General features: G+C 39.8%; 1 protein-coding gene across 7 annotated transcripts in view; it reads right to left on the reverse strand.

The window, feature by feature from the left end:
- Window positions 1–14,521, reverse strand: part of PAK3 (p21 (RAC1) activated kinase 3) — a 121,470-nt gene that overhangs the window by 44,746 nt on the left and 62,203 nt on the right. For all 7 annotated transcript variants that reach the window (XM_070290908.1, XM_070290911.1, XM_070290909.1 and 4 more), the window contains 3 exons: window positions 12,672–12,803; window positions 10,316–10,481; window positions 2,855–2,918 (listed from right to left, as the gene is read on the reverse strand). In XM_070290908.1, coding sequence (XP_070147009.1) covers window positions 2,855–2,918; window positions 10,316–10,481; window positions 12,672–12,803 — 362 coding nt within the window. The remainder of the gene's footprint in view (window positions 1–2,854; window positions 2,919–10,315; window positions 10,482–12,671; window positions 12,804–14,521) is intronic.

Genomic DNA, 14,521 nt, shown 5'->3' on the forward strand with positions numbered 1-14,521 from the left:
CTAGGGCAGTGTTGTCCATTAAACATATTAACGTGTGCCATATTTTAAATTTGGGGGGAAGCTATATTTAAAAAAGCTTAAAGGTGACATTAATATTAATAACATATTTTACTTAACATGTATTAAAATATCAATTCAGCATATAATCAATATAAACCTTATTACTATGGTATTTTGCATCATTTATTTCATAGCAACTTTTTGAAATCAGGTGTCTATTTTATAAAAACAGTATATCTCAATTTGGACTAGTTACATTTCCAGGGCTTAACAGCCACATGGCTACCATACTGGACAGCAAAGATCTGGAATGCTATTTCTCTATGGATTGTGTATCACTTTGCAATGTTAGCTCTATCAAAGACCCAATTCAATTAAAATAAAATCTAAAAGGTAACTTTTCCCTTCCAAGTTTCCTTAGTACATAACATTATGTTTTTTAACCTGCCTTATGGTGCTAACCTTTTGGACCAAAAGAGAGTTAAGGCTTGTATTGATACATGGACTTGAGAAGGCATAGCTTCCTAACTTAAATAAAACAACTAGTTCACTGGAAACCAAGAAGGAAAACTCCAGGTGGGAAATAATGGCTACAGAAGCCAATCCTGCCCTACACTTTGGTGAACTGACTAGGCATGTCACCCAAGGTATCCTATTTAGCCTGTTCAAGCATTCATCAGGGCTTCCCTGGTGGCTCAGAGGTTAAAGCATCTGCCTGGAATGTGGGAGACCCGGGTTCGATCCCTGCGTTGGGAAGATCTCCTGGAAAAGGAAATGGCAACCCACTCCAGTACTCTTGCCTGGAGAATCCCATGGAGGGAGGAGCCTGGTAGGCTACAGTCCATGGGGTTGCAAAGAGTCAGACACAACTGAGCGACTTCAAACACGCACACACACACACACACACACACACACACACACACACACACACACAAGCATTCATCACTATAGATTATAAGTTCCTTGAGAGCCCACATTAGCAAGCTCTGTTTCTCCTGCACTTAGCATAGTGCCTGGCACATAGTTGGTATTCAACAAATGTATGAACAAATAAATTTATGTAAATAAACAGCTCTTGTTTAGCCTAGACACATTTGAAGTGCTCTATAGCTTTCCTGATAACTCAGTTGGTAAAGAATCCACCTGCAATGCAGGAGACCCTGGTTCTATTCCTGGGTTGGGAAGATCTGCTGGAGAAAGGATAGGCTACCCACTCCAATATTCTTGGGCTTCCCTTGTGGCTCAGCTGATAAAGAATCCACCTGCAATGTGGGAGACCTGGGTTAGATCTCTGGGTTGGGAAGATCCCCTGAAGAAGGGAAAGGCTACCCACTCCAGCATTCTGGCCTGGAGAATTCCATGGACTGTATAGTCCATGGGGTTGTAAAGAGTTGGGCATGACTGAGCGACTTTCACTTTTATACAGCCAAATGTTAGTGGTTACCACACAGGACAGTGCAGATGTAGACCATCTCTACCATCCTGGAAAGTTCTACTGGACAGCACTGTCCTAGAGCAATGGGCAGAAATACTATTTGACTTGTTAAGTTTTAGGGGACCTCTAGACACCACAAAACATTTTTTTAAAATGAGCGAGTGAGAATACCAGTGGCATCAAATAATGAGGAATGAAGCAAGAGCACAAACAGGTATACATTTTACTCTCCTAGAAAGTTCAAATGCATCACCATTATAGTTTCCATTGGAAGAAGACATTGCCATATATTTCTCCCTGAGTTTCTGCCTTCCTCTTAGGGTCTTCTCACCTTGATTCCCACCAGGCACAATCCCCGAGTGTCCCTCTTACCCTCTAGTCAAAATATCTAATGAATCCTTTCCCTCATCTCCTGACATAAGTTGGCAATTTCAAAAGACACGTTAGTACAAAAGTTGGGCAGGGCAGAGGGAGAAAGAAATAAAATATAAAAATCACAAAACACAGTTCAACTTATATACAGTATATAATTTCCTGAACCTAAGAATCCCAGGGAAAACAGTGAGGTGGCTGATTCAATCCTACATTCTCTTACCTGAAAACAGACTCCATTAGCTGAGGGGATAGCACAATTTTGCAGGTACATCAGCAGTATCCCTCTCTTCCCAGCCCCAGCCTCAGTCAGGAGACCTCTGGGGTGCCATCTTGGTTCCTGGCATACAGGAGTTGGTACACCTAAATATTGTATTGGCCAAAAAATTTGTTCGGGATTTTGTGTACCATCTTACCAAAAACCCAAATGAATCTGTTGGCCAACTCAATATCTTGTCTCATTTCCCCTTTAAGGACACCCCTTTAGAATGCTTCATTTCTCTTTAAACAAAACATTTTCCTATTTCAAACCCTGTTGCCTACTCAGGCACTCCTGCTTAGTTTCATATCGAGGCTTGAGAAACATGTCTATTTATAGCTGACTTGTAGAACTGGTGACTCCCACCTTTAGCTCCCCTGAATGATCTAACCCCCTGGTTTCCAGGTCTAGCTGATGGGTCAGGATTATTTGAGGAAACGGTTCCCAAGTTCAGGTTACTAGGCCCCACTCCAGACTTCTGAACCAAATCTCTGGCAGCAGGGCCTGGGAATCTCCATTCTCATAAGCATACTAGGTGAAAATGATGAACTCCATCCCACTCAGGGATTACTAGTCTATTTCTTCCTTACTCAGTCCGTCAAATCTGCCCATCCCTGGATCATTCAATAAGGATCTTCCCCACCACCTGTCACTTTACACTTTGACAATGAAACAGGATCTTAAGTATTAACATCCATACAGATGTAGAGGGGGCAGGAGTTTTCATATAAGCTAACATGCAGGCATGCAAGCACGCACACACGGTCTTCATATATATAATCACTTACCCTTGACCTATTTTTTCAAATCTTGTGTATTTTTTCTTTGGGTCACCAACACTCACAATGCTTCCTGAGGGGAGGGAGGGAAGAAAGAGAGAGAGAGACATTTAAATTGATTGATTTGTTTCTATTTAATACTAAAATTTAAGATGCTAGAGCCAATGACAAATAAAATGTTAGAGAAACATTCTCATGTGGTTTCTAAAATTTATATGGATAGTGATACATTTTATTAAAGTAATAAACAGTAATATATTAATTAAACTAGTAGTAATAACCCAGATGCTTATACTCAAAATTGATGTTTAGGCAACAAAAAGAACAAATCATAACCCAACATTTATAAAAAAAAGTTCTCATAAAAGGATACTGTAGATTAGGAGATAAAAACATCTAAAGACTTGAACACAGTATTTAATAAAATCACTGTCTTCTCTGAATTAGAGTGAAGTTGAGTACATTCAATTCTGCAGCACATTCAGTTCTGCTGGATAAATATCTCTTGAGCAATTAATATGTACCCAGTACTACACTAAGGGCAGTGGGGGATGGGGATGGGTCTAATAAAGAACACAGTTTAGTAATGAGGCTTTGTGTTTTTTTTTTTTTAAAAAACATACATCCCCAGATACCTGAAAGTAATATAATATTGTAAGACAATTATACTTCAATTAAAAAATTGTATAATTATAAAATAAAATCCTAAAAATCTCTACACATCCTTGAACCTAGGACCCTGCTAGCATTCAAAACATTAATAGTTTAACTGAGATATGATTTCCATACCATCAAGTTCACTCATTTAAAGTGCACAATTAAATGGCTTTGAGTAAACCTTTAGGCTTGTGCAAATTTACTAAATTTCACCATAATCTGATATTAGAACATTTTTATCATCCTAAAAAGAAATCTTGTATGGGTTAGCAGTCACTCTAGATTCCCTCTGTGCTTACCAATTCATCCCTGGGCAAGCACTTATCTATTTCCTGTTTTTGTTTCAAACATTGTGGAATAATTTGACAAACCACATAAGAAAACCATTCATTTATCCTATTTGGCTCTGGGAAAAAATACTGGTTTTACAAGTTCAAAATATCATACCCACTACTCAGAGGATCAATACTTGCCATTACTCAGAATGAATCTAAAGGAAGTGACATTGACTCTTCAATGCAAAGCTCAAATAGGTACAGGAAAATTCTGTGCCATAGCAGCATCATGGGAATAAGTTTGCAAGAGGACAACTTTGAAGGGAATCATTTATCTGGATACTTTCAGCTCTCCTTTCTCTATCGGAACCTCAGTATCAGTATTAGTACTTTTAAATTATCTTAAACATCAGTATCATTACCTTTAAGTTATATCTTACTAACATGGCCCCTATTCAAAGAAGTGTGGAATCAGTAAAAAAAAAAGATTTATACACATTATCTAATTATGGAGTCTATCTGCTAATTGTCACTCTTATCCATTTTCTCCTCTTCATGCCCATGGCCACTGTGATTGTTTACGCTCTCAATATCTATTGTTCAAACATTTGTGCTAGTCATTACCAAACTCCAAACTCTGCCTTCTCTAATTCTTTTTCCACAATGCCTCTGGAATAGGGTAACCATATAATTCATAAACCAAGACTGTCTTGGGTAAACTGAGATGTAAGGTCAGCCTACTTCAGAGTGATTTCACTCCATTATCCATAAATCCTCAAAAGTTCCTCCTTACTACAGGATCAAGTTCAAAGTTTTCATCTGGCATAGAAGGCCCTTTACCATCGAGCAGCATCTAACTCCTACCCAATCAAGTCTAACCTTATATTATTCCTCTCCTCTCCAACCTTCCTACTTTATATCCTAGCAACACCATCACTATCCAAGGCTCTGGTCTTTGGACATGCTCCCTCTTTCCCTTTCTTATCAATCCCATGAATTCCTGTTGATTATGTAAGTATAATATCAAGTTATCCCTTGTGAATTCTTCTTTGATCCTTCTAATGAGACGTGTGTGGCTAAGTCATTTCAGTCGTGTATGACTCTGTGTGACCCCATGGACTGTAGCCCGCCAGGCCCTTCCTCTGTCCCTGGGATTCTCCAGGCAAGAATACTGGATTGGGTTGCCAAGCCCTCCTCTAGGGGATCTTCCCTACCCAGGGATCAAACCCGCTTCTCTTACATCTCCTGCATTGGCAGGTTCTTTACCACTAGCACCACCTGGGAAGCCCCAAACATGCTGCTTTCTGAGGGCCAGAACGTTGTCTTTTCATTCTGGTAACCTCATTGCCCAGAACAATGGTTTTCACTGAATCCATTAACCAAATGAATGTGAACAAGAAAAATTGTATTCCAGAGCTAAACTGTGTGCTACAGATAATACTTTGTACTAATTTAGACATGACCTACTTTCTGGGCTAGTGAACAATTTAATTCAGAATTACCAGTACATCGTATACTTGAAAAAATAATAAATGTTTCACTCATGGGTTGTTCATCCATGGTGGTTAGGTTTTTGTTGTTCGTTTTTTTGTAAGACAAGCAAGTCCATGTTCCAGTTAGGTTAAAGAAGACTTACCATATGTGAGTTATTGTAAGTTTTTTCCTCTTGTATTCCCAATCTCAGTTGATGGTACTACCATCCCATGAATTAGGAGCCCAAGTCAGAAATCTGGTAATCACCTTGACTCATCCCTTACCTTCATCCCCACATGGAATTTTCTACTGAGTCCTGGGCCTATCTCTGTTTACCTCCTAGATACCTTTTGAATCTATCATTCTTCATTACTACTGATTTAGTTGGGCCCTCGTCATTTTTTGTTTGAACTATACAACAGCCTCCTAACTGGACTCAAAATTTTCAGCCTCCACCCATTCAGTCTAGGCTCCACACCTCTATCAGGATACTCTAAGTACAGATCTGATCAAGTGATTCTCCGGTTCAGGGTTCCTGGAGCCTTCCCCAACACCTACAGGGTAAAGCTCAAACTCCTTGGCATGGAATCCAAGGTCCTTCATATCTGGCTCCTGCATCATTCTCCATCTCATCTCCCCGACTGGAACCCTATGCTCTCACCAAAATGAACAACTTGCAGCTCATGATCAGATCCTGCTACGTGATTTAGCTTCTTCTCTTAAAACTCTCATATCAACATCTACCATCAATTCTATATTCAAGTGGTATTGAATGAGTTAACATTCCCAAGCATATGCCTTTATACCTCCTTTGTGTGCTAGTCTCTGCCTAGAATGTCCTTCTAAGTTTTTTTCCTGGCAAGTTCTTATGCAGCTTCAACTCAGCTTCAGTTAAGCCTCTTCCAGGAAGTCTTCCTTGATTTTTTGGAATAAAGTCAATAACTTCTCTGTACTACTATTGCACCTTCTCTCTCTCTCTCTCTCTTTCTGACACTTCGGCTTTTTTCTTGCTTTTGTTCTTGCTCTCCTTCTTTGTACTTAATCTATCATCCTTCTATCTATATCTGTGTATTTGACATCCCCTTATAGATTGTGTCATAAGGACAGGAGCCATGTCTTATGCATCTTGTATCCCCAGTGCTTCTTCATATAAAGCTGTGTGTGGAATACATTGGTTACTCAATAAATATCTGTTGAATTAAAAGCAAATAAAATTAGGAATTTCATTTTGTAAATGCCCCATATTTTAATACAGAGATGCATTTTACTTGAGTTATATCTACCACCAACTTAATGATTCCTGAGTTGCTATTTCATTTTTCAAATTGCCTCCCAGATTTCTATAACACTGTGAACTACTTTTATTAAAGCTAGCTATTAATGGTTAGTAAGGACCTGGAACTTAATTTTTTTAATGAAATGATTTTAAAGTCACTTCAAACCAAAGTTTTATTAATAGTTTAAAGTCTTCTAAGAAAGTTATACTATACGTTGCTGAGCAAACTGTTTTCTGTAGATGGAACAAAAGTAAGTAAGCTTTGGCCCAAGCCACTGTCTGAATTATGACCAAATCCAATTGGTAGGCATTAGTTAACAAGGTTTTATGGTAGTAAATGATTTAACTTTTATTTCTGTGGTATGCAGGATAAAAACAATAATAACAAAAACTGGGAATGAATACTTTCATAAGGACTATGTGTATATGTGTGCACATGCTCTACCGTGTCTGACTCTTTTGCAGCCCCATGGACTGCAGCCCACCAGGTTCCCCTGTCCATGGGATTTCCCAGCCAAGAATACTGGAGTGGATTGTCATTTCCTTCTCCAGGGGATCCCAGGGATTGAACCCACATCTCTTAGGTCTCCTGCATTGTCAGGCGGGTTCTTTACCAGCTGAGCCATCAAGGAAGTCCCATAAGACTTACCAAAAGATGGCCATTTTGATGTGCTCCTGTTTCTGACTTTAAATGCTATTCAAATAAAATGGCACCTCCAGGTCCATTATCAGTCACAGGAGAGTGTGTGCTGCCATCTACTGATGCAAAACGAGTGAACAGGAAACCTTGTTTACAATTCTGAATTACAAAACAAGCTTTTACAGTGACCTCTTTCATCAGAGCCATTATAATTTGTATTCATAAATTACACTAAAGATAGGATTAAAAAAACATTGTGACACAATAGGCACAAAGTGATGAAAATCAGCCACTCAAAATCAAAAGGAAAAAATGATAGCAATACCAGAAAAACTTCCAACCAGAGCAATTTCCTAAATGAGAAACAAACCATTCACTTTAAAGGACAAGGATTTAAGAAATCACTAAATACTAATATTTAAAAATGGGGCTCATGATGTGGTTTCAGTGACAGAAAAGTCAATCAATGTGTTGTCCTACATATAAAATAAACTAAGATGTCCATCCACGAAAAGATTTTCTCTTTGGCATAATGAACATTTTGACTTCTGCAAACAACCAAACAAAGAACAAAAGAACTCTCTAAACCCATATTGGCTCTATTTCAGGGTAAATTAAGAGAAAGAATTTTCAGTGGGGAATTTCAGCTGGGGAGGGGGTGGCGAGAGAAGGAGGTGTTTGTGGGGCCCAAAAGAGGGAAGTCCGAAACCAATTTCTAGGATTGCACAATTCTGCTGACAGTCAGCACCTTTTGAAAAAATTCAGTAAAATGTAGGGGTTTCTTTATTTTCCATCAAATTCAGACCAGACCACAATGAACAAGCCAGACCCAGGCTATCCATCTGTGTAAAACTGAAAGATGATCTGTTCATTTCAGCCATTAATGAATGATTCCAAGGGCTGGCCCTCACAACAGCCTGACAGCTCTGTCGTCTGGGCTACTCACCTCACAGTAATCAGATTCCTGAGACTGAAGGTGAGGCCACCCTTCCCACTTTCCCCACTTATAGTGGAGTTCACTTTGGCATGGGCTGTGTATCAAATAATCATTTTTACTAAAGCAAAGCTGTTATATTTTTAAAATCTGATATAATAGGACATGTAAAATAAAGAAAACTAAGGCATTAAGTATTCCAAGAATACTTGAACTGAAATTATCCAGGCAATTCTTTCCTTTATTCATGCCTTTTATACAAACAGCCAGCCAGCATATGCAGAAGTAAACTGAATAATGGAAATAATGCAAGCTTCAAAGGCAAAGAGATTTGCATTTCAACTCTGGGTACGTCATGCATTAGTTTGGTGATCTGGTAACTTTCGCTTTTTGAGGCTTACTTTCACTGATCTGTAAAATGAGGCTAGGAAAATCTACCACAAGGAATTATGGTGAACATTAAACTCGAAAATGTATGTTAAGTGGCCAGCAGAGAAGGCACTTAGTAAATGGGAATTATTTCTGCTTTTATTCAGGAATAGTTGGTATCAGCACTAAAGAGGTATATTTAATCATGTACAGTAAAGTCAGTTGGCTAAACGCTCAATTCCAGTTCTGAGCACTTACTGAAACTTAGCCTTCCCAAATACCTCTGTCTCAGAATGTTTCAACATCAGCACTGCTGAATAATTCTTTGATGCAGAGGAGAAAGGAAGGAGGCTTATCCTTCGCATCGCAGTGTTTAGAAGCACCCTTAGCCTCTATCCACTAGATGCAAGTGGCATTTCCTGTCCTGTGAGAAAAAACATGTCTCCAGATACTGTCAAATGTCCCCTGGAGGGCAAACTGGCTCTCCGACCACCTCTGCAGAGTCTTCCTGTGACCTATAGCCTGCACTGCTCTCTTCCTTTTCTGAGTTCTTTTAGAAGGACTGTTGCATGAACAAGATGGCGTCCTATTCTTTAATTGTGTCACACTACTAAACCTTATCTTACAGATAAAATTGTAAGCTTCTTAATATCAGGAAATTGTTTTTGATTGTTTCCTCCAAAAAACTCTGGCATAGAACAGACAAGTAGGAACCCGGTGAAGAGGCACTTGTTTACTCATTTTTTCACCCATTCAACCAAATAGCATCCATTAAGTCCTTCTATGTACCAGGCACTTTATTAGAGCTGGACATGTGGGAAAAGAAGACACAATCTCATCTTTAAAGAGCTCCTGGTCTAGTGAAGAAGACAGACAAGTACAGTGGGATTATTTGCTACAATAGTTCAAAGTTCAGTCACTAAACTGTGTCTGACTCTTTGAGATCCCATGGACTGCAGCATGCCAGGCTTCTCTGTCATTCACCAACTCCTGGAGTTCGCTCAAACTCATGTCCATTGAGTCGGTGATGCTATCAAACCATCGCATGATAAAGGCAGTAAAAAGATCCCTCAACTCATACTGAGAGAGAAAAGGACAGCTTTCCTGAGGAGGCATCTTTTGAGCTGAGGTTTGAAGAATGAGTAGGAATTAGATTGAAGGCACAAAGTGCAGAAAACTTGCAATCTGTTAGATGCTTTCGAAGTATGAGTTTAATGAGTATGCTTCACAGAACTTTGGCTCTTTTCAACAGAGAATTTTTTTTTTTAATCTTTCTGGCCCAGAAAGGTAACTGGAAAAGAAGTGTTTTGTAAAATGGAGCAGCTGTGTATGCACAAGCATGGATACACTAATAACACTGCAAGAAGGAGGTTGAAAGCGTCAGCTTGCCCTGACTTCCTGTCCACATAGCAATGTACCTAAATTAAGAGAAAGGGCTATTTTATTGTGGCTGCCCATTTTGACTGACTGTGTTGGTTTCTGAGGTTGAATTATCTATCATGATTGATCAGGTGGGCGCCCCTAGGGTATGATCATAGGATATTTTTCATCAGACTGTTTCATCTCTTTGGGAGGAAGTATAATTTTGAAATAAAACTTACTGCTTAATTCATTTAGTGAAGTTTTCCCCTAAATTGATTTTTTCAAGTGAAAATATTTGGTTTCTGTGTAATTAGGAGTAAGAGGGGGTGGAGATTTAAAATACACAGTGCATCTCAAACTGTTTATCTCATGACGTCAGGGAGTCTGAAAGCAGGTTCAAATTTTTAAAGGTTTAATTCCCACTCAAAGTGGTTTATAAGAAACGCTCCCATGAAGAAATGGATGATGGCAGAAAAAAACTCACTTAGCTTCTCTAGGATCTCCTCATCTGTCATTTTGGATTTTTTCCTTTGCCGATCTGTATTTCTATACAAAGTACTGGAATTGGCGTTCTCAGCAGAAGGTGGTGTGACCTCTTTATTTGGTGCTGCTGGTGAAGCAATTGATTCAACCACGGAACGAGTGTAGATCTTAAAGACAAAAAGTTTTGTTACAAGTTAAAGACAACTGATGAACCAATATTGACACATCAGAATCACTGAATGTCCACAGTTTACATGTGGTTCATTCTTTTTTTAAAACATACAAACAATGATTTATCATGTACTTTCATAATTATTAAATGTATCCTTTACAATTATGACTCTAGAAGTATCAATTTTTGTAGATCATTAATATACTCAATTACTGACTCAATGGACATGAATTTGAGCAAACTCTGGGAGATAGTGAAGTACAGGGAAGCCTGGCGTGCTGCAGTCCATGCAGTTGCAAAGGGTCAGACATGACTTAGTCACTGAACAACAACAACAATAAATTCAATGTCCCTTTAATCTAAAATCACTGAGTGTGGGTGATACAAATACTAGTGAAAATTCTGTAACTAAATAGTTGTATAATCCTAGATAATTACATCATCTTCCTAAAGTTTTAGGGTCTGAGTATACTTGCTATCCAGAGAAGGCAATGGCACCCCACTCCAGTACTCTTGCCTGGAAAATCCCATAGGCAGAGGAGCCTGGTGGGCTGCAGTCCATGAGGTCACTAAGAGTCGGACATGACTGAGCGACTTCACTTTCACTTTTCACTTTCCTGCATTGGAGATGGAAATGGCAACCCACTCCAGTGTTCTTGCCTGGAGAATCCCAGGGACGGGGTGTTGGGGGGAAGCCTGGTACGAGGCCGTCTATGGGGTCGCACAGAGTTGGATACGATTGAAGCAACTTAGCAGCAGCAGCAGCAGCAGCAGCAGCATACTTGCTATCTCTCTTCTAATTCTCAAAATTTATGTTTGACCTTCCCCCTTGATTCTTTCTTTCCAGAAATGCCTTCTCTGTATCCCATCATCTTGTATATGAGCTGGCAGCCTCCAGGAGTATCAATTTCTGTAGAGGTATTTACTGAACAGTTTTTACCTACAGAAGTCAAGCAGGAGGAACTAGAAGAGCAAACTATAATAAAGGTAGCATTGGGCTATTACATTTTTGGCCACACACAGACTGGATCAATAGAATTATGATATTCAAGTGCCCTATTTTTCATCACTTTCAATTCAACCACCATATGGTTCACTCTTAGTGTTGTACATTCTATGGGTTTAGACGAGTATATAATGACATGTGGGCTTCCCTGGTGGCTCAGTGGAAAGAATTCACCTGCTAGTGCAGGAGACACAGGTTCAGTCCCTGGGCCAGAAGGATCCCCTGGAGAAGGAAATGGCAACCCACTCCAGTACTCTTGCCTGGAAAATCCCACAGAGGAGCCTGGAAGCCTACAGTCCATGGGGATGCAAAAGAGTTGGACACGACTGAGTGACTAAACAACGTAATGACATGCATCCATCCTTATGGCAGCATACAGAATATTTTCTCTGCCCTAAAACTCTGTGTGCCACCTATTCATCCCTCCCTCCACCCTGTCCCTCAGCCTCTAATAAGCTTTTAAAGACAACTGATTTCTTTCAAAAAAAGAACTTTACATAGCTTCAAGTATACTGCCCTTGAAAGCTCTCAGGCAATAGTCTTTTGAGGTCCCCAAACACGCTGTGCTAATTGCGGTCTTGGTTCCTCTGCTGATGCAATAGTTCCTACATGATTCCCATGAATTTCATTCTCTAGCTTAACTTCTGCCATGGTTTCAAAATTTAGCACTTATTTGTATATTGTTTGGTATTATTCTCTCACTGTCATGTGTTAATCTGTATCTTCAAACAGTAGCCCCAACCAAGTTTGTATCTTATATTCTAGTTCTTTACCAGCTGAGCCACAAGGGAAGCCCAAGAATAACAGAGTGGGTAGCCTATCCCTTCTCCAGGGGATCTTCCTGACCCTGGAATCGAACCAGGATCTCCTGCATCACAGCAGATTCTTTACCAACTGAACTATCATTGCAGGAAACCTGGATTTGATTCCTGGGTTGAGAAGATCCCCTGGAGAAGGTAAAGGCTACCCACTCCAGTATTCTGGCCTGGAGAATTTCATGGACTGTATAGTCCATGGGGTCTCAAAGAGCTGGACACGACTGAGCGACTTTCACTCACTCATTCTAGTTCTGGGAAAACAGATGCTCAATAGATACTGGGCCATCAACTAGTTTTGAACTCCAGGATTGTTTCAAAGGACATCTGTTGAATTATTTGGAAACAGTCACTTGGGACTTACTGATTTTGTATGCTCTGGTCTTGGTGCAATGACTGGTGGGGGCTCATTGTCATCTTCTTCTTCTTCCTCTTCTTCATCTTCTTCTTCAGACACGGGAGGAGCCAAAGGAGGCTCTGATGCTGTTTTTGTACTCTTAGGATAAAAACAAAGACCAGGTATTAACTATTCATTGTTTTTCTTCAGAAATGAGAAAAGGGAGATAAGATATTTAAGCACGTAGGGATAGGAGGGAATTTCATCTTTTACACGTCAGCAGAACTGTCTGCAGTTTGGTGGCCTGGACCTGCCCACACTCAGAGATAAATTCAGGTCAGGATTTAAGCACCATGAGATTTTTTAAATTCCTTTCATTTTCCACTGAGCTCACAAACAGTGAACTATTCATGTAACATTTTCAAGTTTTAATGTTTTTTAAATCAATGAATATATTGTAAAAATCAAATTAATTGGTAATAAAGCCTTGAATTTGTATCAGGCAGGTTATCATTGTGTTGACTGCTGACAGTTTATCAACAAGAAAAGGGCTATTTTGTGCCTAAGGGTAAGAGCATGCATCTGGATATGGCATAAATGTGTATGTGTGCACGCTGTCACTTCAGTTGTGTCTGACTCTCTGGGACCCTATGACCTATAGCCCTCCAGGCTCCTCTATCCATGGGATTCTCCAGGCAAGAGTACTGGAGTGGGTTGCCATGCCCTCCTCCAGGGAATCTTCCTGACCCAGGGATCAAGCCCGCATCTCTTGTGTCTCCTGCATTGGCAGACAGGCTCTTTACCACTAGTGCCACCTGGGAAGCCCTGATAGTACAATAAATATACACAAATGTCAAAATAGCCTCAGATTGAACAGTAGGTCCCTGAACAGTATTTAGTGTTTAATAACACTAATACCAAAGAAGCTGTGATGGGTGAGAAGCAAATCAGATTCCTACAACAATGGGAGGCATCATTAACTCCATATTAATTATATAGCCATTAGTTTAACACATTTAGTGACTACAACATTGTTTCTATTTTGATTCCCATCCAGGCTACTAGAAGATGCTGAAACTTGTAAACAATTCAGGCTATGTCTAGAAGGCGTAGTCAATCCCATGAAGTCACATCCTATAGGATAGCTAGGTCTACTGGAAGTGTTTCTAATGCAACAAAAGCACAAGCAGTGTGAAGTACAATCTTCCCCTAAAATCATAAAAAGTACATAAAGTGCAATTCCCCAGTTCTAAGTTACTGAGTCCCAAAGAAGTGATCCAACGTGACCTTAAGATTCCAAATTTAGTTCATCTGATCAATAGAAACCCACCCTTAGTCAGGTAGTTTAATCAATTGTCTCCATCTGGGAATCTGGCCAGCCCTTTGAACTCAAGTTGCCTGATGGGAAACTCAGCATCTTCTTACAGAAATATGCACCTCCTGGAAGATAATGTTCTCATCTTTTTGGCCACCCACATATCATGGAAAACCTGCAAGTATCTTTGACCTCAACCTTTCCTCCAACATCTAATTAGTGACCTGGATATCTCTGGAATTTAAATCTAATCTCCATTCCCATTGCCACTGTCTCACGTAGGCCCACATCACCTCTGGCCTTGGATGCCTGCAATATCTCTCCGGTCGGTCTCCCTTCATCCAGTCTTACCTTCTGTCCTTAATTCCTTGTGAACATGTGTGATCAAATCACCCTTCATAAGCTTTAATAACTTAACTCTCTTGCTCCACAAAACTTCAAGGGCTTCCCCCTGTACACTTACTTAGACCAGATTCCTTAGAATACTGTTTAAGGGCTTCTATGATTTGGCTCCAACCTTTCAAAGCTGAACTCCTATGATTCCTTTTCTTGCATCTCAGTC

Source organism: Ovis canadensis, chromosome X (genome assembly GCF_042477335.2).
Source record: "Ovis canadensis isolate MfBH-ARS-UI-01 breed Bighorn chromosome X, ARS-UI_OviCan_v2, whole genome shotgun sequence".
NCBI classification, from domain to species: Eukaryota; Metazoa; Chordata; class Mammalia; order Artiodactyla; family Bovidae; genus Ovis; species Ovis canadensis.